At 38.5% G+C, this 26,714-nt stretch overlaps 2 protein-coding genes across 5 annotated transcripts in view; one reads left to right on the forward strand and one right to left on the reverse strand.

Annotated features, from left to right (window-relative positions):
• LOC136664412 (NXPE family member 3-like) overlaps positions 1 to 12,459 on the reverse strand; it is a 25,398-nt gene extending 12,939 nt beyond the window's left edge. The window contains exons 1-3 of the mRNA XM_066641589.1: positions 12,167 to 12,459; positions 11,708 to 11,887; positions 57 to 140 (exon numbers count right to left, since the gene is read on the reverse strand). Of these exons, the coding sequence (XP_066497686.1) occupies positions 57 to 131 (75 nt within the window). The 5' untranslated portion in view covers positions 132 to 140; positions 11,708 to 11,887; positions 12,167 to 12,459. The remainder of the gene's footprint in view (positions 1 to 56; positions 141 to 11,707; positions 11,888 to 12,166) is intronic.
• Positions 10,908 to 26,516, forward strand: tmem107 (transmembrane protein 107). Of its 4 annotated transcripts, XM_066641593.1 has the most exons (9): positions 15,744 to 15,801; positions 15,972 to 16,101; positions 16,256 to 16,363; positions 20,602 to 20,727; positions 22,069 to 22,206; positions 22,565 to 22,632; positions 22,772 to 22,872; positions 23,417 to 23,513; positions 26,090 to 26,516. In XM_066641593.1, the coding sequence occupies exons 5-9, from the start codon at positions 22,120 to 22,122 to the stop codon at positions 26,157 to 26,159; spliced, it is 423 nt and encodes a 140-aa protein (XP_066497690.1). In that variant the 5' UTR covers positions 15,744 to 15,801; positions 15,972 to 16,101; positions 16,256 to 16,363; positions 20,602 to 20,727; positions 22,069 to 22,119; the 3' UTR covers positions 26,160 to 26,516. The 4 variants fall into 4 exon arrangements, with proteins under 4 accessions (XP_066497691.1, XP_066497690.1, XP_066497689.1 ...); XM_066641594.1 differs by lacking the exons at positions 15,744 to 15,801; positions 15,972 to 16,101; positions 16,256 to 16,363; positions 20,602 to 20,727 and adding an exon at positions 10,908 to 10,925; XM_066641592.1 differs by lacking the exons at positions 15,744 to 15,801; positions 15,972 to 16,101; positions 16,256 to 16,363; positions 20,602 to 20,727 and adding an exon at positions 21,257 to 21,356.
• Positions 26,517 to 26,714: the final 198 nt, after the last annotated feature.

The following is a 26,714-nucleotide window of genomic DNA, read 5'->3' on the forward strand; positions in this document are numbered from 1 at the left end:
CTTCACTGTATCATCATGACATTATGTTGTCATAGTGACTTGTGCTTAGTACTTACCCCAGAATACAAGTAGATGAAAAGGCTGACAATAACGAAGATAATCATAATAGCTTTGCATTGCGGTTTGTACATTTTCCAGAGCTGTTGGAGAAGACATATTATTACAACATTTTATTATTCAGAGTTAAAATAATAATCACCAATCACCAATAAAAATTTCAAAAGCATTGAAGAGACAGGGTAGTGGGTGAAAAGAGAGAGTCATCCTAAAAAATAAATACGTTGGGACTAGTATGTGTGGTAATGTAAATTATCAGGACATGAGAACACACTGGAGGAACAGTACAATGGATAACACTTTAAGACACATCATGCGATAACAATAATGGTCCATGGACAAGACTCCTAACAGAGACTTTTTTTCCACATTTTCTTATGGAGCTTTGACTCTCTGAACAACAACATTAAGTCTGTTTTTTCTGATTAAAATTTTCAATCCTGATGTTTGGCTGATTGTACACTGAACATGGCTTCTGCTCATCAGGTGACGAAAGTCTTCAGACTCCTGGAGACTGCACAACTCTTTTTGCAATTCAGAGTAAGAAATACCATCTCTCTGCCTCTCTGAACATGTCCCAGTCAGTGCACTTGAAACAGTCCTGAAGAGCAGAGATTGCTTCTGATGGCCCGATATTCACCTCTTTCAAAACAGGTTTTGATCGCCTGATGATGGGTCTGTATGCAGGAATTAGCATAACAGCCGATGTGAGGAAAACTCTATGCAGAGTCGACCCGCGGAAAGCTGCTAGACCAGACAATATTCCTGGCAGAGTGCTCAGAGAATGTGCAGACCAGCTTGCTGATGTCTTCACTGATATCTTCAACATCTCTCTGAGCAGCACCATTGTTCCAACATGCTTCAAGAACACCACCATCATCCCTGTGCCTAAGAATTCTTCTGTGTCCTGCCTCAATGACTATCATCCCATTGCACTCACTCCTGTAATCACAATGTGCTTCGAGAGGCTCGTCATGAGGCACATCAAGACCCTACTTCCCCCCACACTGGACCCTCAACAGTTCGCGTATCGTCCAAACCGTTCAATGGACAATGCCATATCCACCACGCTTCACCTGGCACTCACCCACCTGGACAAAAAAGACACATATGCCTGAATGCTGTTCATAGACTTCAGCTCAGCATTCAACACCATCATTCCTCAGCACCTGATCGGGAAGCTGAATATACTGGGCCTTAACACTCCTCTCTGCAACTAGATCCTGGACTTCCTGACTGGGAGACCTCAGTCAGTCCGGATCGGTAGGAACACCTCCAGCACCATCACACTGAACACTGGAGCCCCCCAGGGCTGTGTGCTCAGTCCACTGCTGTTCACAATGCTGACCCATGACTGTGCAGAGATGCACAGCTCAAATCATATCATCAAGTTCGCTGATGACACGACTGTGGTGGGTCTCATCAGTAAGAACGATGAGTCAGCATACAGAGAGGAGTTGCAGCAGCTAACTGACTGGTGTGAAGTCAACAACCTGTCTCTGAACGTGGACAAAACCAAAGAGATGGTTGTAGACTTCAGAAAAACAAGGGGTGAGCATTCGCCGCTGAACATCGACAACTCTGCTGTGGAGATTGTCAAGAACACTAAATTCCTTGGTGTTCACCTAGCGGATGATCTCACCCAGTCCACTAACACCAGTAACATCAGAAAGAAAGCCCAGCAGCGCCTCTACTTTCTGTGAAGGCTGAAGAAGGTTCATCTCCCACCTCCAATCCTTTCTACAGAGGAGTCATCGAGAGCATCATGACTAGCTGCATCACTGTCTGGTTTGGGAACTGCACTGTGGCAGATCGCAAGTCCCTTCAGCGGATCGTGAGGACAGCTGAGAAGATTATCGGTGTGTCTCTTCCCTCCATCACACACATTTATACCACTCGCTGCATCCGCAAAGCAATCAGAATTGTGGGAGATCACACACACGTTTCAACCTACTGCCTTCTGAAAAAAGGTATCAAAGCATTCGAGCCCTCACATCCAGACTCCGTAACAGCTTCTTCCCACATGCTATCAGACTCTTGAACATCTAGAGACTGAGACTGGACTAAAGAATGGCACACACACACACACACACACACACACACACACAACCTCACAAAACACTGGTTTGATGGACTGAAAATGATATACTGAAAATGAGTGTACTGTTTACACATATCCTGTCTACATCATGGTTACTTATGGTTTTGTATTGTCTTGTATTATCGTATTGTATTGTATGTATATTGTTTTGTATTTTCTTAGCCATGTCTTTTGCACTTTAATGAGTGTTTTATGTTTGCACTAGCTTTGCAGTTACACTTTAAAAAAATAATCATGACCAAGATGGCGTCGTGATCACACCGCGAGGCTCAGCGTCTTACCAGTTTTAGTAATATTATACTTATTTACTTAGCTATCTCCTGTTTTCTTGCGCAAATAACTCTTGCGAACTACAGCTACGACAGACACTTTTGGAAATTAACATTCACTGCACAAACACCGGATTCACGCATCAGTTCGACTTCAACCAGCTTCCACCAGAGATGATCCGAACACCGGGACCAAGCGAGTCAATCTTGCTGACCGGAAGGACCCGACGCTGGCGACACCAGCGTAAACAAAGACGAGGTAAGCGCGGTGGCTTACATGCTAAACTAAGGCTAAACCCACACCGGCCGGCATTACCTAGCGTTTTTCTCGCGAATGTTCGCTCGCTGCCGGGGACGCTGGATGAATTAAAAATCTGGACCCTCACACAGAGCTGGCTCAGGGACTGTAATTTAATGTTCTTCACGGAAACGTGGCTAAGGGATGATGTGGCGGACAGCGTGGTGGAGCTGGAGGGACGAACGCTGTTCAGAGCTGACCGGTCAAGCGTGACTACGGGCAAGACCCGCGGCGGAGGAAACTGTATCTACGTAAACAAAGCATGGTGCACGGACTCTGTTGTTGTAGAAACCCACTGCTCTGCAGACCTGGAGTTCCTGATCATTAAATGCAGACCCTTCTACCTGCCTCGTGAGTTCAGCTGTATTGTTTCAGCCGTAGTCTACGTGCCTCCTGACGCTAACGCTAACTCGGCTATGGAGTGTCTCTGTGCTTCTATCACCAAATTGCAAAATACACACTCGGACGGAGCTTTTATTGTATCAGGAGATTTCAACCACTCTGATTTAAAATCTGGACTACCAAAATTTTTTCAGAATGTCTCCTGCACCACAAGGGGACAAAAAACTTTGGACAACGTTTATACAAACGTGGCAGATGCATACAGAACAACACCCCTCCCCCATCTTGGACTTTCCGATCATCTTTCTTTGTTGCTGCTTCCCAAATACATTCCAGTCATGCAGAGTATTAAGCCTTCAACCAGAACTGTAAAGATCTGGATGGATGGGGCTGACTCCTTCCTTCAGCAACAGTTCCAGCACACCGACTGCAGTGAGTATGCTGCCCGAGCCCCCACAGGCTCACACATCCACTTGGACACCAACACTAACTCTGTCCTGAAACACATCAACAACTGTGTGGACAGAGTGACATCACAAAAGACAATAATAACTAATCAGAAGCCCTGGATGAACAGAGAGGTTCACACTCTGCTCAAAGCCAGAGATGCTGCCTTCAGATCAGGAGACCGGGAAGCATACAGCTTGGACAGAGCTAACCTGAGGAGAGGAATAGCTATAGCCAAGCACTGCTACAAATGCCGGATTGAGGAGCACTTTACCTCCTCTGACCATTGGCGTATGTGGCAGGGAATTCACACCCTGACTGACTATAAACCACCCAGCTCTGTTCCATCTACCAACAGTGCTTCACTCCCTGATGAGCTGAACAACTTCTACGCTCGGTTCGACCAGGGCAACAAGATATCTTCAACAAACGATCCTCCACCAGACGACAACCCACTTGTACTTTCCACTTCGGACGTCAGTCGCATGCTGAGCAGAGTGAATGCACGAAAGGCAGCTGGCCCTGATGGTGTACCTGGCCGTGTGGTAAGAGCTTGTGCTGTGGAACTTGCGGGTGTCTTCACTCACATTTTTAATGTTTCGCTTGCTCAGGCAGCTGTACCATCCATCTTTAAGTCTGCCACCATTGTGCCTGTGCCTAAGCACTCTACTGCTTCAGAGTTAAATGACTTTCGACCCGTTGCACTCACCCCAATAATTTCCAAGTGCTTTGAAAGACTAGTTCTTTCCCACTTGAAATCCTGCCTGCCTGCTATGCTGGACCCACACCAGTTTGCCTATCGTAGCAACAGATCCACTGAGGGCGCTATCTCAACAGCACTACACACTGCACTAACCCACCTGGACTGTCAGAACTCATATGTGAGAATGCTGTTCATCGATTTTAGTTCTGCATTCAACACAGTGATTCCATCTATGCTGATATCCAAACTCAATCAACTGGGTATCAGCACATCACTCTGCCACTGGATTTTAGACTTCCTGTCTAACAGACCCCAATCTGTTAGATTAGGCAACCTTCATTCATCCACCTTGAACACTGGCGTTCCACAAATTCGCAGATGACACCACGGTGATAGGCTTGATTATAGATAATAATGAAACAGCCTACCGGGATGAAGTATAGCATCTGTCCTTGTGGTGCCATAACAATAACCTGGTACTAAACACGCTCAAAACAAAGGAGATCATCATGGACTTCAGACGGACTAGGAACCAAGCTCACGCCCCCATTTACATCAACAGAACTGCAGTGGATCAGGTGCCCAGTTTCAAGTTCCTTGGTCTCCACATTTCCAATGATCTCACCTGGTCCTTGAACTCTTCCGTCCTCACCAAAACGGCGCAGCAGCGCCTCTATTTTCTTCGGAGTCTGAAGAAAGCTTACTTGTCTCCCAGGATACTAGTGAACTTTTACCGCTGTACCATCGAGAGCATACTTACCAACTGCCTCTCTGTATGGTACGACAGTTGCTGTGCTGCAGACCACAAAGCTCTCCAGCGGGTGGTAAAAACAGCACAGCGCATCTGTTACGAGTTGTATGCCTGTGTCTCTTCTTTTCCTTTTCTTGTTGTCTTGCTATCCCTCCCTGTCTTTAGGTGGAGCTGTGGAGATATCCGGTATTGCTGGCTATTGAGGTGCTTCCTGTGTCTGCCTATAAAAGAAGCAGGAAGCTGAAGATCGGCGGGCTTTTTTTTTTTCTTCAATTGTGAACTTCTGTGTATATCTGGAGACTGTGTGTTTCCCTGTGTGTGTTAGCTGTGAACTTCTGGAGACTGTGTGTTTCCTTGTGTGGGTTAATTGTGTTCTGTTTATTATTTTTGTGGTCACCTGTGCCGGAAGGGGGTAAGCGCCTTTTGAGTTTATCTATTTTCTCCTGGTTTATTGTTAGATAGGGAGTCAGGGTTATTTATTGTCATTTGTTTGTTTATTGGTTTGAACAGCAAAGTTAGTGTTGGGGTTGGAGTTAGTGTTGGGTTATGTTTGTTATTTTGGCCGTGGCTTACCCCTGGAGATATGGCTTTAAGTTTTGTGTGTTGTTATAAGATTTGATTGTTTGATTTTGTTTAATATCCATATTTTCTTTGTAAATAAACTTTTTTTCATTTATTCTAAACTGTGTGAGTTTCTCTTTTTTTTCTTCTTTCTACTTTATTTCATTCACCAATAACCATCTCCTAGACCGACGTAACAGCATCATAGGCACCGAATTACCTACCATCGAGGACATCTACCATAAACACTGCCTGGGCAGGGCAAGTAGCATCGTCAAGGATGCCACCCACCCAAATCATGGACTTTTCAGCCTTTTACCATCTGGCAGACGTTACAGGAGCCTCCATTCCCGCACTAACAGGCTTCGTAACAGTTTTTTTCCTGAGGCTGTTATCCGGATGAACACTATTCAGGCACTTTAAACAAACATTGCACAATCACTACATGACACCTTCTGTAAAGTTTTATTTAATTTATCCTTCAGTACTTAATGCATCACCTACACAATGTTACTTTGTTTACATGTTTTATACTTCAATATGTATATATGGTTACTTTAACTTCCATAATCACAATGTCATATGACAACTGCACTTTAATCACAATCCACAATCACAATGTCATTTCACAACTGCACTTTATGTAAATAATCACAACTGCACTTTATGTAAATTATGTAAATAATGTTATATATTGCACTTCTGGTTAGATGCTAACTACATTTCATTGGCCCTGTACTTGTACTCTGCACAATGACAATAAAGTTGTATCTAATCTAATCTAATCTTAATGATGTGTATTGTTTTATGTAGCACCTTGGTCCTGGAGGAACACTATTTCGTTTCACTGAGTACTGTAAACACTGTTTACTGCTGAAATGACAATAAACTTCTTGAACTTGAACTTTGCACTCATTGGCATCAGCAGGCAGGAGATTGTTCAATGCCAACTTCTGTCGAGCAAACTGTTCTACCAGGCCAATGAGGAAATGACTATTTTAACATGGCAGAGGTGGGCTGAAATAGTTCTTGAGCTCATTATCTTATTTTGAAATGGCGCTTTTAACACCGTCGGTCTGGCTTTGGAACGGCGTGAAATACGGCACCCTGGAGGTTCAAAACATTATTTTTATGGCGTTTTGAACCTTGGTATTTTAAACATGGTGGTATTTATACTTTTACGGTGTAATTAACGACACCACGCCGGGAGAAACGCCGAATTTTTCGACGTTTTGTAAAGTGAACGTCTTTTAGATGCCTTTTTTGACCCTCTAGGCGTTCCATAGGTTGGTGCCAAAACCGCTCGCAAAACTCAGGGATCCGGCGCAGAACTCTGAGAGCTCGCGCACAAAACTCAGAGAGCACGCGCATAACTCTGAGCTCAGGCACAAAAGTCGTGGAGCACAAACATCAGAGCTGGATATTTTGTTTGCAAGTTATAAGTTTTAGGTTTGATATAAATTTTTTGTGCGATCCTTATTGTCATTATTCTGTTGTTATAACTACATAAAATGTTGCTATAACTGCAAGGCTACTTCAGTGTACAGGATATGGCACTGATCATAACGCAGGTTATACATTATGTTCCAGACTTTGGCTTGAGACGATTTTCTCTAGCTGGACCTTGATGAATTTTAATTAATTACTCCTGACCTAAGATGTGGAGCAGGGGAGTAATATTACAGACCTAGAACATAATGAATGTACAATATCAAGTTTCAAATGCCTTAATAAATCTGTATAACATCATAAAACAATATAACTTAGTTCTGCTGAGTATTCTTATTGTAAGGGGTCATTCGCTGCTGCCTTCTACTAGAGACTGATAGTGGTAGGGGTTCTCTAGTGCTGCCACTACCACAAATGCAAAATTGCAGGGTGATTCTCCAAACTGTATTCAGCTGGAGAGATGGCTATTGAAACCCCAGAGATACATTCAGGAACTGTTGCACCTCATAGAGAAACAGCTAGTAAATGATCCAACAGAAACACACTAAAGAGAAAATAAAACACAGAAAAAAAGACATGTAAAACAAGGAAAGGAGGATGAAAATTAAACAGATTTAAGCAAGAAAGGAGAAAAAAAGAGGGAAACATCAACTTAAGGAGGAAAAGAGCTGCTTTTTTGTGTTCTCCTCCCAGTTCACATCATTCGGCACTTTTTCTGCATCACTGATTCATACAAAGAACACAGGTGTGTTATACTTCTTTAAACAACATAAACAAAGTTCATCAAAGCTCAATGTTTGTTTGCACACATTCCAAGTTTTTAAAGGTGGGAATTTTGAAAATGTGCCGGAACCAGGTGGTAAGCTTCTTCACTGACAGTTCTTCTCACAATAGACTTATCAGGATATCTGTTACCAACAAACAAATAACATGCCATATTCAAATAATCTTTTCCTGCAGGTCCTATGGACTGAACCGAAGACCACCCCGTGCAGAGCCGACTTCATCTGCTTTGAGCCACACCTGCACCAGTGTTATGCTCAGTGATATGCTATGAGTGTGTTAGGATACACTATCCTGTTTTTACAAACTGTTCAGCTCCTGGAGACCTAACTAAAGTGCAGAGCTGTAAGAACTCAGCTGAAAGAGTTCCATTCCCTTCATGGGTAAATAACAGATCAATAATAACATGTTATCAGATGATGTGAGAACCAGAAACCCTGTCTGAACACTTCACTGTAACTTTCCATTTAAAGACATGTAACAAACAAATCAGAATAGTTTTTTTTTACATATGTCATTGTAATGAATGTTGTATAATGTGATTAAGGATAATTAGAGTAAATGATGGCTACTTTAATCTCCTTCATACAAGGAGATCTGTTCAGAATCAAATCACAGAGAGTCTGTTTCCACTAAATACATTATTGTAAACACAAAAGAGCCCCGGATGTTTGCTATGTATAAACACAACTCAGTCAAATGCAAACCTTCCACTTTTCTTTTGGCAAATAAAGACCTTTTACAGTCTTCTTGTTTATATTGGCTTTAAAAGATTATTCAAGGATTTAAAAAATATGCTCAAGTTTAAAACGTCTAAGTCATAAATTTGCTCATATAAAATGCTGCCGTGATGCTACAGAACCAAAAGCTTGACAAAGAACATGAAGGGTAGCAGCAGAAAATGAGCCAAAAGAATGGCCAACCTACATTGAAGCATAAGGAGCAGAGGAATTAAAAAAAGCAAAGGAAAGCCAGACCCATATACATCCATGTCTTCCCAGATAAGTTGTGGCACTACTCATGTTCAGTGTTTGCGTATTTAATTAATTAATTAATCAGATATTAAAACTATGAACGAACACATATGGAATTATGTAGTAAACAAAAAAAATGTTGAACAAACCAGAATATTTTATATTTTAAATTCTTCGAAGTAGCCATGGTAGAATGGTTTTCAGTGAACAGCTGTGGCCTCGTCAAGATTTAATTTGTAGAACTACTTGCCTTCTTAATGAGTTTGAGACCGTAACGTTGTGCAGAGATGTGCTGTCCCAACACTGAATAGCCCTGTTTCACCAATGACTAATGTGTCACATTACTGATGTGTCCAAACTTTTGATTGGTACTGTATAAAACAGCTTCTATTAATTTATATACAAACATGATTTTTGTGACTGTGTTTAAATTCATTCATTCATTCATCACAAGTTTTTGGACCGTGGGAGCTCACACTCCTCACAGACAGTCACCCAGAAGAAACCCATGCAGACACAGGGAGAACACACCACACTCCTCACAGACAGTCACCCAGAGGAAACCCACGTAGACACAGGGAGAACACACCACACTCCTCACAGACAGTCACCTGGAGGAAACCCACTCAGACACTGGGAGAACACACCAAACTCCTCCGAGACAGTCACCCGGAGGAAACCCACGCGGACACTGTTAGAACACACCAAACTCCTGTAGCTATATTGTTTGCATATCATAAGTTAATGTGTGTATTTACAGTGTTTATTTATTTTTAATACTTTGTGAATTTAGTAATAATGTTAATGTGACATTTCAATAAACCTGATTTGATTTAGATTCCGTGTATATGTTTATAAATAAAGTATAACTTTGTATGTGACAAATAGAGACAATAAAGATTCTATCTATCTATCTTTCTATCTATCTATCAAAGCACTTTTTATGTAAATTCCTATAAATTCAACATTAAGTGATATGATATACACATATATTAAATTTAGCAAATACATAATGTTGTGGAAAACAATTTTATTACTTTGTGTTTGTTGACAAATATCCTGATGATTAGTTAAATTAGCAGTTATAACTACATACTCATTGTGTGAAATCCTGTACCCTATATGAATTTATATGAATGACTAACCAGCATTTACATTATGAATTACTTACACATGTAGTTAAACATTTTTGCTTGATTCTGCACTACTAACTCATATGATAATTACTCCTAAAGACATATTATAAGCTAACTTCACTATATGGCATGATAACTTGATATTGACACACAGTTTTAATTCTTAACGTCTAACCTTGACGTGCACTCCAGAATTGTAACACACTGACATCATAGTGTTGGGCATGGAGGCCTTTTTGTGGCCTTGAAGTGTATTTCTAACTCCCTAAATTTTAGTCTCTAGGGAAAAAGTGCTGAGAAGAGAGGCCCATGGTCAGCCTGGCCAGATAATGAATGTCTTCAGGGTCACAACAGGCACCTGAATATTGCACGTGAAGAGCTGAGTACTAACACGTGAAATTATGCATATTAATATACGCTAATCAGCCAGAAACGCCTCACCACCAGGCTATACATCATCTGGGGTATAACTTGGAGTCAGATGATGGGAGGTCAGAGTTTTCACTTGGGAGGGGTATCACACTATCCTCAATGTGTTAATTCTCTTGGATCCAAAATTTTGTAAAATAAATACTTTGATTTGCTTTGAACTTCACTTGACTGGTGTCTGCGACTCTCTCGTGACGGACACGCCTCCCCCGAAGAGGGAGAGTGTATTTTTGGACCTTTTTTGTTATTTTCTCATCAGTTGGTAAATTTTAAAATACTTTGAGAACGGTCCAAAGGAACATTTTTATCTTCAATAACTGCGTTAAAAATTAAATGAATAAATCAAAGAGAGTTGATTTCTTATTTCACATGACTTCCAAGCAATGTTACACCGCTGAATGTATCGCTGGTGGTAGCGTGCTGTGCTTGAGGTGCTGAGTGATTTGGGACACCGTTCACACGGTAGTTCACTGCAGGACCGTATGAGTAAATTCTAAGGATATATAAACTCAGGTTTGGATCTGGACAAAGCTCCTGAGATGAGTTTGGAGCCAGTGAGACCGCGGAGGAGTTTAATGACCTGACCACCGTTTATTTGTGTCGCGACTAGAGGACACAGCCTTAGGTATGGTACAAAATAACTACTTTATCTCATTATCGGTGCTATTTTAGAAACTTAAATATGGAATGTCCATCTATTAAAGTAATACTTATTTCAAATTCGACGGAAACGTGTCCAATTAAACGGACGTCAACAACAAATTCAGTCCACTGAGCGCCATAAAACCCCGTAAACAACAAAAAAAGTCAATCGAGGAACAATAAATACCCAATATTACAGTACAAACATGGAACATCATTTGTGCAACATGAGTTAGAGCAGCAGTGAGAAAGTGGAACACATTACATTTCACTCTGATGCCAAAAAAGAATCAACATGTGATATACAAATGAAATAAAATACAGTAAAACATCAACCTGATGCATGAAGACCAAACTGCTCTTGTACAATGGTATTATTTGCTTGTTAAGTAATCCTTTGTATCTTATAACAATAACATGTTAATTTTAGCCAGTACTTTATTTTTTGATAATTTGTTCATCTCTTTGGGAATAAATTTGTATTTCATAGATTATATTAGTTTATTTCTGCCCATTATTTAAGCCAATATAAATTAGTGGGAAAATGCATTAAACATTTTGGTTTAATAGCTGTGGTGTAGTATAGGAAATTATGCCAATACAGTTGGACATGTAGTGTTTCTTTATTTAATATACAGCTTCAAAAGAAGCATCACCTTCAGCAAAAACTTCTAAAGGCAACTTCGATTTTATTGATCACATGATGCCATAATATCTACAAATCAATAAAAATAAAAATGAATAAAATAGAAAAGTAATACTCACATTTATAGTCCTTCAGCTGGGTAGTTTCCGTGATCTAGTTCTCTATGGAACCACACCCAGTGAAGCAGGGGAACTTTGCGCTTCTTCTACAATTACAGACTGTAGTCCATCTGTTGCGCTGTTTGCTTGCTTTCATTCTGTTCTTCAAAGGTCAGGACCCCCATAAAACTCCTGGAATATCTTAAAAAGGATGCATATTTTACAGAAAATTAAAAATAAGCAGTTTAGTGTTTACAACCATTTTCAAAAAAGTTGGGATTACTGTTAAAACAAGAATTTGTTAATTCGCTTGTAAATTTTTTAATGACAAAATATTCCAGTGTTTTCAATGACCACCTTAATAGTATTTTAAGAATATAATAAACATTTTTAGAATGGATTGCTTGCAACATACTCAAAAAAATGTAATAAATAAAAAATAAGACATAGTGACATTTACCACTGTGTTACAACATTTACCCTTATTCAGTTCATGGTCGAGGTAGTTCTGGAGCCTGTAAGGTTGGAACACACCCTGGAGGGGGTGCCAGTCCTTTGCAAGACAACACACGCTCACACATTCACTCACACACTCACGCCTTTGGACACTTTTGAGTAGCCAATCCACATACCAATGTGTAATTTTGGACTATGGGAAGAAACAGGACACAGGGATTACACACCAAACTCCTCACAGACAGCTTCCTGGAGTGGTGTTGGAACCCACAATCCCAGGACCCTGGAGCTGTGTGACAGGAACACTACCTGTTGCGCCACTGTGACACCCTGTGCCTTTGTTGCAATTTCCATCATTTTTATAACACTTGTTTTTTTTTAACCTGCAGGAATGAACCTCCAGTGTTCATAAGTTCAAATTAAGTGTAGGAATTTGGTTGGGTTTAGTGCTTCTTTCTGTCAAAGTACTGCCTGGAGTTTTAATGTTTCTGCCCATACAGCCATTCTTCTCCTAAAGCCTTGATGTCCAGTTTTAATGTTGGTTTGCATTATCTGCTTCCTTTGCACTCAGTGCTGGTTTCCTGTCAGTAATTGTGTGCAGTCTTGTTGCCCTAAACCTTTCCACCCATGGATATCCTGTTTAAATAAAGGACTTCATTTAAAAATAACTCGTGGTTATTTTTTTTATGGTTGTATTGTCAAAATTTTCAAACATTTGAATCAAAAGGACTCAGCTCTGATGGTCAAAAAGTCAGTGGACATATTTGCTTAAGTCCATGTTTCAGCTTGTATTTGGGAAAAATCAGGAAATATGCATATAATAAAATATACTATCTAAATGTTGTGCCATATCATTGGTAAACTGTACATGGTACACCATATTTGATCATTTTCATATATTTTGCAATAATTTTTCAAGCATTAACTACAGTTTATGTTGCTTGTGATGGAATTTGTTTATTGAAATGATTCATAATAAACTAAAGGGATTGTTAGTTTCATCTATATAAGCGAAAGCCATATATGCTTGTGTGACTAACGTTGTTTTCCCTTCTTGAACACTCTGTGAAGGCAGCAGTGTGTATGTATCAGATAATGCTGTGTTGGCACATCTTGACCTTCAGTTCCCTTCCTCTCCGTACTGAGTTGAGATAACTGAAGATAGTTGAAATGGTCTCGAAGCGGAATGCATCAGAACATCACAGATAGTTAGAAACAGAGTGAGCACCTACATAACGTAACTTTGTTCATGGCCATATGAGACAATAGAATGATAGTTGTTGTATAATTAGGGAGGGGCTAGGGGTATAAAGGCTTTTTGAGAAACTGTTCCAGGGAAGAAGGAGAATAGAAGGGTCTATGCATTGCATTTCCTTACTCCAAAAAGTTTGTTACTCACTTTGATACTGACTCAGAGACTCAGTTTTTCAATTTTCCACCACATGTTTAACTAGGTTTTTACAGGAATACTTTGATGCTAGGTTACATGTAGAGCAGTAAACACGATAACATAAAACGAATCATTGTATTGTCTGGTACAAGTTTAGTGCAAACTGAGCCTCTGTCCAGCAAAGAGCAATTTGGGGGAGAGACCATTACTTTTTATATATTTTCATAAATGAGGGTGTATTTTGTTATATATTCAGATACTTCTGATATTTTACATGTTTTGTTTGGGTGGATGGGCGGGTGGGTCTCCTCTTCCTTGTCTCCTTAGACACCATTTCCTATTTCTTCTCCTCTACTCTGTAAGTATCATGATTATATGTTGAAAATCCTTGTGTCTGTGCTTTTCCCATGTTATGCAACTAACACAAAAGTTGCATTGTTTCATTTTAGGTGTCAGTACAAGCAATAAATATCATAAATATCTTAAATGTATTCAGAACAAATGTTATAATTTTGCTTAATATATTATTTGTTATTTAATGGAGGCTGCCTGCACCACTTCATCACCTGAAACAAGGAAACCTGCTATGTCGACTGAAGAAGCTAGTTATCATCTGCTCTTGGGTGCCTTTATTGGCCTTTTAACACTGCTGCGACTTGCTGATATGTCAATTGAGGAACGCCACTCACCTTTTGGCTAGAGGCCTGCTCTTACTGCAGTGAGCTTTTGCTAATCTCTATTGCTGTGTAACTGCACATTTAGTGAGCCTGTTTTAACACCAGGGCAACAGGTAGTGTTGCTGTCACACCGCTCTGCTTTGTTTTGTATTGCTTTGTCTTTGTCTTTTGGTGTACTTTGTCAAAATGAATGTGACATTAGGTATAAATAAAGTAAGCCCTGAATAAAGTAAATGTATGATAATTGTTAAAATACTAAAGCAATTAAAGACTAGAAAAATGTCAGCTCCAGCTTCTTTCTTCTTAGTAAGGTTGGATGGGCATTGCACCTCACCTTCATTTTTCAGAAATGGCCTCTAGAAATCATAATAGACCAAAGGTTTTATTTAATACAATAAACTCTGTTTTAAATGGCTGTATTTGTACTAGTCTTAGGGTATCACTTCAAATTTGTGAGGATTTCTTGCATTTTTTATAGACAACATCAAGAAAACTGCTGCATTGATTCGGGAGGTTGTGCTGTACTAATGTTACTAGACCTTAGTGCTGCTTTTGAAACAGTTGATCATGGTGTTCTCATTAAATGCCTTGAGGACATGGTTGGCCTACATGGGACAGTCCTAGACTGGTTTAAATCTTACTTAAGTGAGAGGACAATTACAGTTAACATTGGAAATGAATTTTTCTTCTATGGCTACTATCTGTTCCGGTGTTCCACAGGGTTCCATTTTAGGGCCAATCCTCTTTTTCTTATATTTGCTTCCACTAGGAAACATTTTTCAGACATACAATTTATCATTTCATTGTTATGTGGATGATAATCAGATTTACTTGCCTTTAAAACCAAATAACCTGTATGTAGTGAGTCACCTTATTAAGTGTGTTGTAAAATGATGTAAAAACACGGATGGCTAATAATTTCTTACAGTGAAATGAACAAAAATCAGAAATTCTATTAGTTGGCCCTTCACTTGCAGACAGCATTGTTGGAAATATTGCAGATCTATCTATCTATCTATCTATCTATCTATCTATTTAAAAATCTTGGTGTCATTTTGACCCAGAGCTCAGATTTGATCAGCAAATCAATTCTGTCATAAGTAGTAGCTTTTATCAGCTTAGAGATATCTCAAAAATTAAGTCATTTCTTTCTGTACAGGCTCAAGAACAAACAATTCATACTTTTGTGCCATCTCAGATTGACTACTGTAACTTCCTTTACCTAGAAATAAACAGGACGTCATTAGCATGTTTGAGGCTTGTACAAAATATGGCTGCAGGTTATTTGTTGACTGGCACTAAAAGAAAGAGATGATATCACCCTGGTTTTAGCATCACTACACTGGCTTCCTGTTTATTACAGGGTTCATTTTAAAGTGCTTTTAATTGTCTCTAAGGCTTTGCACAGGCAAGCACCATCATACATTAAGTTACGCAGCCCATACTGTTTCAAGGAACTTAAAGTCCTCTGACCAGTCACTGCTAGCTGTTTCCCGGTCTCATCTGAGGATGGTGGATGATTGTGCCTTTTCTGTTGCAACACCGAGGCCTTAGAACAGACTTGGATGTTAGGTCTTCTCCCTCTCTTGCAGGTTTTAAATCCAGACTTAAAACATATCTTTTTACCTTAACATTTTAATTGCTAATGTTTGTTTGTTGAATTGTATGTTTTATCTTGTGGTCGACATTGTTGTGTGAAATGTGCTCTATAAATTAATTTTACTTACTTACTTACTTACTTACTTTAATCTGGATGTTGAAGGTAGTGGATCCACATGGTTCTCTCTTGTTGATTACATGGGCTGTCTGATCACCCGGATCCAGTAGGGCACACCCCAGACCTGGCTCCACGGACTTTTTGAGATGTATGGATTAAACATTTATAAGCAGCTGTAAGTTTTGGAAGTAATGTTACTTTTATTGACATATGCAGTTAACAGAAAGCAGTGGCAGTGTCTCGTGCGTCACACTCCAGTTTTCTCCTGTTCAAAAGGCAGTCAAGGAATACTGATTTCAACGCTAATTTTGATTTACTAATCTCCACAGGATGGTGACAGGATGAGGTCGTCATTTTCTGTGAAAGATGTGTGGCATGGCTGATAAGGGACGCTACAGAAACAGTGTTTTTGTTATCTGGTGGGTCTGAGACATACAGTGAGTAGTATCGATTTATTGAATTGGAATGCTTTATTAATTTATTTTATATTTCTTGGCATTGCGGACAAGCTGAAAGGTGATTTTTAGTTTTTTATAATTATGCACAGCCTAGAATACTATGTTATTATTAACTAATTACTAATTACTAGTTATTATTAATGCTGCGGGGTTGACAGGACGATAAATGCCCCAGGGTCACCAGTTACTTCCAATTTCGTTTTTGACCAACAAAGGGGAGCTGTTGTGGGCGTGCAGTGTTGTTGCGGATGTGGAATCTGAGCCAGTTATTGTCTAACCAAATCAGAATTTAATTGCTTCAGGAGTCATAAGCAGGTTTCCAGCCTTGCTTGGTTGCTTGGCCATCCAGTGAGCTACGAGGCATATGGTGCTTCAAGGCCACGGGGTAACTGACTTCGCTGTTAAGGCTTATAATTGACCTCAGTTTCCAGATATCACTGCATGGAGGTATATTTGTTGCAAAACCACTGAGCACCTGTGACAGTCTGATTTGTAGTTGTAGAAAATAGTCACACACGTGTATCAGTAAATTTGAAGTCACAGAGAAAATCTCTTCAGGAGTTGCAAACCTATAAGTTTTTTCCTCTCTCACAAAAAAAAGCTGAACACCTTCACAAACTCTTCACTGCAGCTGCACAAATCCATTTCTACACACACAAGTACAAAAATATCGTACGCTCACAGTTTTGCTTCATTTGTAGCGGTATACATGGTGCATAACACATTCGCTTGTATAAAAGTTCCACATTCGCAAACCAACATGTGAATCTGTGCAGCGTGAGTTACACACCTGTAGAAACAGGTTAAACTGTTCAGGGATTAACCCTTCTGAATAATCAGAGGAGTTTGTTTGTGTCCCTTGGAACCAAATAGAGAGTGGAAAAAATAATTCGGCTGCTGACACCTACGACGGTGTTTTAGGGTCACTGCATAAAAAAAAAATAGAGTGGCTTTTAGTGCCCTGCCTCAGGGCTTATTTTTGATCATTATTAGTGTTTTCTTATTTTATTTTATTTTTTCGTGTGTATATTGTGGCTTATTTATAGAGGTTTTGTGTTGAATTTTTCTTTTGCTCTGGGGTCAGTGAAATAGAAACCACCTTTGCTAACTACCTTTTTGACTCATTGCCTTTTTGTCAGTGGTAACTGTCTAAATAGTGTAGTCCCTCTGTTGAATATCAAATCTAAGACTTGTGGAATGTGTCTTTATTTTATGCTGCTGATTGAATAAAAGATATTCTCATGGTGATAGCAGCTGTATGCCCACCACATAAGTGAGAAACTGATGCTACTGCTCCTTGTAACGGCAGAATGTGGTTAACAGTGGAAGTGGTGTGTTGTCAGAGGGTGAAGTTTTTAGTGCATATGTGGTTTTTGAACACAGTCACTGTTGTTTTTTGCATGTGAGCAAAGCACTGATGTAAGTATTCCCATGTTTATTTCCAACAAACAAATAATTTGGATACTGTTGCATTAAATAATAATAATAAAAATATGTGACTCCATCACAAATGTGTATAAAAGGTCTTTATATGAACCTCTGCATTAATTTTTTTGATTAAATTCATTTAACAAGACATAACACCCACAACGCTTTTCTTTTTCTTGATTAGAGAACACAGTTTGAGGTAGAATACAAGATTTTATCTTATGACTTATGTTGTTTTTGGACTAAAATGGGGAGTATGCCTTAAAATTATAGAAAACATTTCAAAGCAAAAAAAAAATTAACATTTGGTTCTATAAAACCCCAGTAAACAACCACCAGATATCACTCCATTTTGTGAAACTAAATTGAAGAATCTTGCACAACACAATGTTGTTTAAAAAGTCAAAGTGCTGCAAAACATCACTTCTCTTTTTCAACATCATATTGTGTGAATGATTTCTCAAGGTCAGTATTAACAGATACCTAAATTTGTATGTGTTCATATACTGGCACTTAAGCAGTTACCCCTGTACAGCCCTAGATTTGATGTGGATGCACACCAAGCAGTGGAAACAAGGATGTGCCGGTATTCTGATGAGTAGTGCTACCTTGTCGAAATGTGCTACTTTGTAGCTCTGCGCATGCTCAGAGCCAACATTTTTAATGTTTTTTGCATGAAATCTGTTTTACTTCAGTGCATTACACAATCTTAGTTTACTGTTAATAGTTGCTTGAGTGTTACAAAACTTACACGGCAAATTAAATGCAAATTCACTGTAATAATGGGCATGTCTTCAGCTTATACTTCTGTAGGCAGTATTTTCTGATACACTACATTTAGCTTAACTACTGTTGTATAAAAGTACACTATGGCAGCACATTTCGACAAGAGGCTAATCTGTGCGGTGTATTCATTCCCAGTTTGCAGCAACTGAAATAAAAATTGTTTTTCTTTTACTTTTGATGTTTTCTGCTTGGCTCTGTATAGGACAAAATTTCTTTTCAATGGTCCATCTTCTTTCAAATTGTTCAAAGTTCTTGTTTCCGTCTGGATTTCTAAAAACTCCACCCCAGCTCCTGCCTCGTACACAGACAATACCTGCTTACATTTGCATCTACCGTGTTGTCTCCTCGTGCTCTCTAATATGTACACACCTTTAAGTGCTGCATCTTTTCATTTCAGTGCGTCACACCCTGGTCCTGTCATGTCTGTTTTCCGGCCATGTGCTCTAGCACACCTGTTTATCTGTCCCAGGTGTTCCTTGTCTGTAGTGTGTATTTAAGTCTGTCTCTTAGTCTCAGTTTAGGTTTCTCTATATATGTATCTCCATGTCTAGGTCTCTGTTTAAGCTCTCCCTGTTTAGGTCTCTGTTTAAGCTCTCCCTGTTTAGGTCTCTGTTTAGCTCTCCCTGTTTAGGTCTTTGTTAAGGTCTCTCTTTTTAGGTATATGTTTAGCTCTCTTTGTCCAGGTTAGTCTCTTTAGCTCTCTCTGTCTAGGTTTCTCTGTCCAGTTCTCTCTATCTTTCCAAATCTCTCTGTCCAGGTCATTCTTTCCAAGTCTCTCTGTCTAGGTCTTTCTTTATCTTAGTTTCCTGTCTAGTTATCCAAGTCGATCTATCTCTGTTTTGTTGTTTTTTGTTTAAATAAAAGTCTACTGTCCGCCTCAGTCCTGACAGTGTATAAGTATTAGTACTGGAATGTGGAATGTTACTCCTCTGGGTTTGTGTTTAAAATGTTTAGCTATTTTCCTATTACATGATATCTTTAAAATGGCTTTTTATCAGCTGTAAAATAAAATGCTATACAAATAAGTTTGATTTAATATTCTATATTCAAAGCCAAGAATTTTACTTGTAAGTAATGTATTGTTGATGAAAATGGGGCTAATATGGTTTTACAAACACATGTGCAAAATGAGTTCTGTTGCTGAGAACGGTTGCTTTGACTTAGAGAGCAAGTTAAATGAACACTTTCCACTGTATACATTTTAAAGCGTATATTGTTAAGTCTGGTGCTTTGTGGCTCACTTTCTGTTTGAAGTTTGTTTTTGATTTTAAAACTAACTGCGTATTATACAAGCTGTGTGACACAAATTAATGCCTGTGTGCATATTAAGTTAGTTCTCCGTATGTAGTACATCAACAAAATGTAGTAAAAATATTAACTGTAAACAATGATTATTTAAATACATATTATATATTTTACATAGTATATATATAATATATATGTAAATATATACATAGTATATATTTACATATAACATAACTCATAAACAGTGGTGGTGACCCAGAAGATTAGCACATTTCCTTTTCTGAATATTTACTGGTAATCAGGGCCACTGTGTCGAAATAACGGTAGGGTTTGGCTCTGAAGAGGTAATGTGAAATTACAGATGATACACTGATGTTGCAAACAGCAGGATATGAAAAGATCAAGCCCCAAGACTAGATCCCGTTATGCCTGTGCTCACCTCTATATTTAAGCTTCAGTTTGATTGCAGAAATTTTCTCTTCCTATTCTAATCAATTTGAGCTTTAGGGAAACCAATGTAGGGTTTATGACAACAGTGTCAATGTAGTACCACTGCCCCACAGCTTCAGGCTCCTAGGGTTCTGGGTTTGGTTCTCGCCTTGGGTTCTCTGTTTCCTTTCTCAGTCCAGAAATACGTTGGAAGGTGGATTGGCTGTGTGAACGACTGCACAGGTGTGGGTGTGAGGGTGACTGGGTTAATGTGTCATGCCCTGTGATTGACTATCTCTCTCCACTGTGTGTTCCTTTATTCCGGGTAGGCTCTGGAATAAAGAATTCTCTGAAGTCTCTGAATGATGAATTGCTTGTGATGTCTGGTTCCTGTCATCACCTCTGTGAACTCTGTGTTTTCTATAAACGAGCAATGACTTCGCACAGATCCTACAGTGAGTCTTTTTTCAGGTTATGAAATAGCTATTATACTGACACCTACTGGCCACAGGGCCTACAGCGACTCTGACCAGGATAAAGTGGTTGCAGACAATGAATGGATGAATTAATTAATAATATTAAATGATATAAAAAAATGAGGCAGTTAACAACAATGCACTGGGTTAAATGATAAATAATTCATAAATAAACTCACAGACATCACTGTTGCCCATTTTTAGAAATATTCTGTGTATATGCACATTTATAAATATAAATACACATCACACATACGCACACTTTTCACACACGTAGTAGATATTTAGAGCTGCAAATCTTTATTACACCTTAATAAACTTAACCTGAGCTCACATATTCAGAATAAAATATTCGTGAACGTCATTTAATAAGCTTAAAATGTTTACGAGGAATAACTTGACTCCACAGTAATTGTCAGTTATGGCTTTTGAATCCAAACTTTAACCGTTCACAGTACTGAGTACATTTTAAATACGTACAGCCACCGTTTTCATCACCCAGTCCAGCAGGGGGCGGAGCTGAGGAACAGCAAGAGGCAGAACTGCGGTGAAGAAAACGTTGCTGTAGTAACGACTAACGACTGCTTTCAGGCTACACTGGATTTACTGTTAGAAAGCTTTCTTAAATTTCGTTTTATAAATATATTCAAATATCCCATGCACGCTCGGAGCATAGAACGATTATCGGTGTTTACTACCATCTTAGAAGACTTACTTAGTGCATTTGTGTTCTAGATAACGCATCTAGTGATTAGAAGACGGAACAAGTGCACACTTTTTTTCTATAATGTTAACTCCTGTATATTTTAAATCTAAGAGACATTAATCTTAGTGCGCCTTCGTGGTCTAGAATGCTTATCTAGTGTTTTCTTGGACTTTAGAACAGTGAAACTGCATGCAGCATAGTACACTTATTGCATACTTGTGCTCTAGAACACGTATCACTAGCTAGGAAATGTGCACTTGTGTTCAGACTTGAAAGCTTATGTTTTGTGTTTTAAGTGTGCACTTATATTGTAGAAGAGTAAGCTAGTGTGTACTTTTTTTTAAAGCTTTGTTTGAAAGTGTACTTGTGATCAGAGAGTATAACGTGCATTAGTTTTCTAACTGGATTTGTAGCAAGTGTGTACTTGCATTTAAAATTCTATTTTGTAATATCAGTACAGTGTTTCAGTAGTGGATACTTGTGATGTAGAAGATTTAGTGCACTTGTAACAAGTACGCAACATAGTTTAGCAGATTATTCAGACATTAGAACCCTACAGATCACATAAAGTGACACTAAGTCCTAGTTGGAGTTTTTTGTGTTCTGTTGGGCAGATGTTCCCTGTTGTTGGATTGTAGACGTGCTGATGTAAATATTGTACTGAGATGTCGGTGATAAACAGCCTTGTTCCAGCTCGGTTCCTCACCCTCACTGCTCACCTTGTAATTGTCATCACCATCTTCTGGTCACGGGTAAAGCTCCTTTTCTGCCTGTTATAGTCAGCTTTTTCATGGTGTCACTTTGGTTATAACAACATTAGTCACTATGATTAAATGGTTTGGGTTAATATTTAATTCAAACTTTAGTGAATTATATAGTGCTTTTTACATATTAAAGTTCAAGTCTTATTTTTATGGCTAGAGGAAAAACTGTTCAAGATTTCCGGTTAATCGTGGCTGTGTTGCACCAGATATTTGGTGGCTCCTGATAAAAGCCATTTTAAAAAATGTAACCATTGTTGTGATCTGAAAATGGCTTTTTTTTTTCAAATGTTCAGTAATCTATCAGCCTTATACATCACCCTGTTAACCATTTAACCATATTTTATAGGATAATAATATTAGGGCTTGTTTGCCACTGGACTTTACTGATGAGCAGTACAGAAATGAGGAGACACGGTAAAAAAACAACACTACTAAACTGGATTTTTTAATTCACACTTGTTTACTAAGTAAATTAAGTAAGCCCCTTCTCACTCACTCTCTCTCTCTCTCTCTCTCTCTCTTTTCTCTCTCTCTCTCTCTCTCTCACACACAGGTTGGTTATAGCTCTGTCTGTAACTCTGGGCCTGTTTGCTGTTGAACTGATCGGATTCTTCTCTGGTGTCACTATGTTCAAGAGTAACCAAGGACTCCTGTGTATCCTTACAGCTATAGATTTTCTGAGGAGAGCAATAAATGATAATTTTCCAGTAACAATGAAGAAAAAAAAAAAAAAAAAAAAATATATATATATATATATATATATATATATATTTACAATAAAATACAATAAAAATACATTTCATATGTTTTCTACTGTTAATACATTTCAACAGGAGCCACTGAACGCCCCCCTATGTCCAAAGCTTTATAGACACCTGCCTAATGTTTCTTCTGAAATGTAGGCTATTGATAGGGTGCAGTTTCTTGTAATGGCCTTACACTTGGTATTGGAACGTTTGCCGGGAGAATTTGACTGCACTCAACCACAAGAGCAGGAGTGAACTGAATTTCTTCCAGAAGAATTGTTTGACGATCTATTCTATAGCCTTACGTCCAGGTAATATGTAATACTTTATTGTTTGACTTCTTAAGTGATTTTCTATTACAGCAAGATCTTATTATATAAGTTTACATTAAGATCCCATGTTCATGTATGGATCATAAAGTAGGTTGGCTACTTTCCTGACAACTTGTCCAGCTGTGGCGGCTCACTGCACTGCCTCTGTCTGTCTGTCCTTCTTTGTCTTCCAGCAGTGGGAATGTTGGACGTACTGGATTATTTTCGCCTTTTGCAGGTTAGTGCACCAGATATTGCTTTTCTCTTCTGAGATATTTATTAATAGACTTGGATCAGAAATGCAAAAGAGCAGTCTTAAAATATACTGAAGCCACTGAATGAAAATGCGAAAGAGGAGAATTGAAAAGATGTTAATGTATGGATCCTGTGTGTCCAAAGAAATGCTCAGGTTTAGAGTAAAAATGCAAGCATCCCGTAAACATGGTTATTGGCACATTCCATATAATTTGTAGTTATATTTACAGGCAAGTTATATAAAGGCAAGTCATTAAGAACAAATTCTTATTTACAATAACGGCCTGGCAGGTAGCAAGAACACGCGCACACACACACACACACACACACACACAAATTAAAATAAAAATCAGCTAGCAGCAAAGCAGGTACATATATGCAACAGGTTTTGTAAGTAAGGTGGTGATTGATTAAGCAATGTTTTGTAGATGTGTATGAACCAGTGTATATTGCGATGCATGGATAATGATGGCCAATTAACCAGTGTAAAGGGAACATGATGAGTTCTAAAGAGAGCATTTGTGACAAAGCAGAGAGCAGAATGTTACAGGGACTCAAGCTTTTGAAGGGTACTTTTGCCTGTCAGCCTGTAAACTGTATCGCCATAATCAAACAGAAGGAGTAGCATCATCTGAACCAAGGTGAGTTTAGAAGCAAGAGTGAAGGAGGATCAATTTCTAAATAAGAAACCAAATTTAACCTTAATGTTTGTTTGTAACTTTATGATATGATAATAAAATGACAATGAACTATCTACTATCTAACCAAATACCTAGATATCTAACCAGATACCCAGATAAGGCATATTTGAACCTGGCTTAAAAATAGAATAGAAAAGAAAGCTATCTTGAAGCTATTTTGGAGCAAGGACAGTACATGGTTAAGGGAAGAGCCAGAGACATACAAAATAGTGTTGACTGCATACAGATAAATGAAAGCATTGTCAGCAGCAAGGGGAATATTATTGATATTTACATACAGAGAATAAAGTAGGTCCTACCATTGACCCTTGAAGGATGCCTTTAATAACCCAAGGGTGAGAGAATGGACTATCTTTCTCTACTTTGACACTACTTTTCTCTAATTTGACACTCTGCGATCTTAGAGAAAGTAAAACCAAGCTAAGGAGTGATCTGTGAACCCTATCCTACACAACAATTTTATTAAAGTGGTTTGGTCAACTGAATCAAAATCTTTAGCTAAGTCAATGAAGATAGCAGCACTGTATTACTTTGCATCCAATGTGGATATAATATCATTAAGGACTTTTAAAACCGCAGTGACACACCCATAACCCGGTCGGAAAACCTAACTACTCCAGATAAGGTTTTCTTTTTATCAAGATAAACATTTAACTGCTTATTAACATTTTTTTCACAGACCTTAGAAATGCAGGGTCAGATGGAAATTGACCTATAGCAGTTTGGATCAGTTTGGTCTCCATTCAGTGGGTATTTTGGAAGTGTGTATTGATAGGTTAAAATATCTGTTATAAGAGTTGCTATGATTGGAGCTGCTAGCTCATCTAATTTTAAAGCTGGCTTATTAGCAATGGGCTTGAGAGAGAAATCATTTATGTTAGAATATAGTACAGAAGAGTCTGAGGCTAACCTGAGGTTTAACATTGCACTGGAGAGTGAGCCAGAAGAGTGAGCATATCCAGACTCTATAAAATGTTGGTTAAAATTATTGGCCATTTGAATTCTATTTGTACTTAAAATGCCATAATATCTAAGTGCTAGTGGAACAGGTGATAGTTTATTTTCAAGAAGCTTTGCTGTCTTCCAAAACTGCATCAGAACCACAGTGTTTGTACTGCTCGTTAAAATAATTACGTTAAAAAAAATATGTTGCCTTAATTCGGATCTGACGGAAGATTATTTTATCTGACTGGGCGTTCTTTTGTTTTAATAGTATCCCTAGATCAGAAGGTTGGAATTAGATTAATTCTGTGTCATTTCACCTTAGTCAAATCATGTAAGAAAGACTGATAATTAAAATGTTTAAAATGTCTTTTTTGCCTGTTCTTACTGTTTTTTTGTTTTTTTTACATAAGCATGCAATGAAGCAATGGTCATTAAGATTGTTACCAAAAAATGAGTTTATAAGAACCACATTGATTAGAGTAGCTTTATCTGGAGAATTTGAATCATATCTAGTAGAATGAGAAAAAATCTGATGGAGTCAAACTTGCATTATCTAATCTAGAGCTTTGAGCATGTCCCAATTAAGATCACACAGTAAGACAAATACAAATCTGATATATGGTCCCAATGCTTCACTTAATGCCATTAAAGTACAAAATTATTTGATAATTTAACATTGATAACTAATAATTCAAACTGTTTGGGTACATACCTGGCTAAGGCAACTGAACAACAAAGGTAATCTCTTACATAAATTGCCATAAATCATATATGCAGCATTTTTAATTTACTTTGTTTCTAAAATGCATGAAAGAAATGTATTCAGGTACAAGTATGGTAAAATGATGAATTACTGCTTCTGCATTTGATTATAAATTTGATCTCTCTCTCTCTCTCTCTCTTTCTCTGGCAGTGTGGTCCCTGCACTCGGTGAGCTGGTTCAGATTGTTGCTGTACTTGGTTTGAAGAAGAAGCCAATGTGAATGCCCCCTTCATCTGCTACTTTATGTCCCACTGTACAACCTTAGTATAGAATTTGGAATGCCATATGAGCATGAGCTGCTTTTACAGAAGTCTGACAGAAGCTTAAAACATTTATTAAGCCAAGAGAAAAAGCAAGTGAGGCTCCTGCAATGAGTTATGATGAATTATTTTCTACATATGCATTCCAGTAAGCCAATGTCGTACTGTTGAATTGCCACTTATGTAGAGAACTTCACATAATCAAACATTTCATACTGATGCAAAAGTTACTGTCATTTTTTTGTAAATATTTTTTTCTATTGTCTGTTGTCTTCGCATTAACATTTGGGTATATATATATAAAATAAATCAATATGACAGTCTGTAATTTGACATGGTCTAAAGTTTTTGTAGCTGATGTGCTGTGGTTCTTGCATGTTGTCACTTTTCAGTACTACCACACAGGGCTGATCATGAAATATCTAGGAGGGAAGAAATATCACAATCTGACCCGTTGTGACCTATTACAGTACCACACTCAAATTCAGTGGGCTCTTCAAAATGACCCATTCTTT

The sequence above is a fragment of the Hoplias malabaricus genome, chromosome 13 (assembly GCF_029633855.1).
Source record: "Hoplias malabaricus isolate fHopMal1 chromosome 13, fHopMal1.hap1, whole genome shotgun sequence".
In the NCBI taxonomy this organism is placed as follows: domain Eukaryota; kingdom Metazoa; phylum Chordata; class Actinopteri; order Characiformes; family Erythrinidae; genus Hoplias; species Hoplias malabaricus.

What these genes read in the sequence shown, in the direction of transcription:
- tmem107 (XM_066641594.1), top strand. Translation starts at nt 22,120, where the DNA reads ATGTCGGTGATAAACAGCCTTGTTCCAGCTCGGTTCCTCACCCTCACT. An exon ending in TCACCATCTTCTGGTCACGG is followed by an intron (nt 22,207 to 22,564) that starts GTAAAGCTCCTT and finishes CATATTTTATAG; the next exon opens with GATAATAATATTAGGGCTTG. An exon ending in GAGTAACCAAGGACTCCTGT is followed by an intron (nt 22,873 to 23,416) that starts GTATCCTTACAG and finishes CAACTTGTCCAG; the next exon opens with CTGTGGCGGCTCACTGCACT.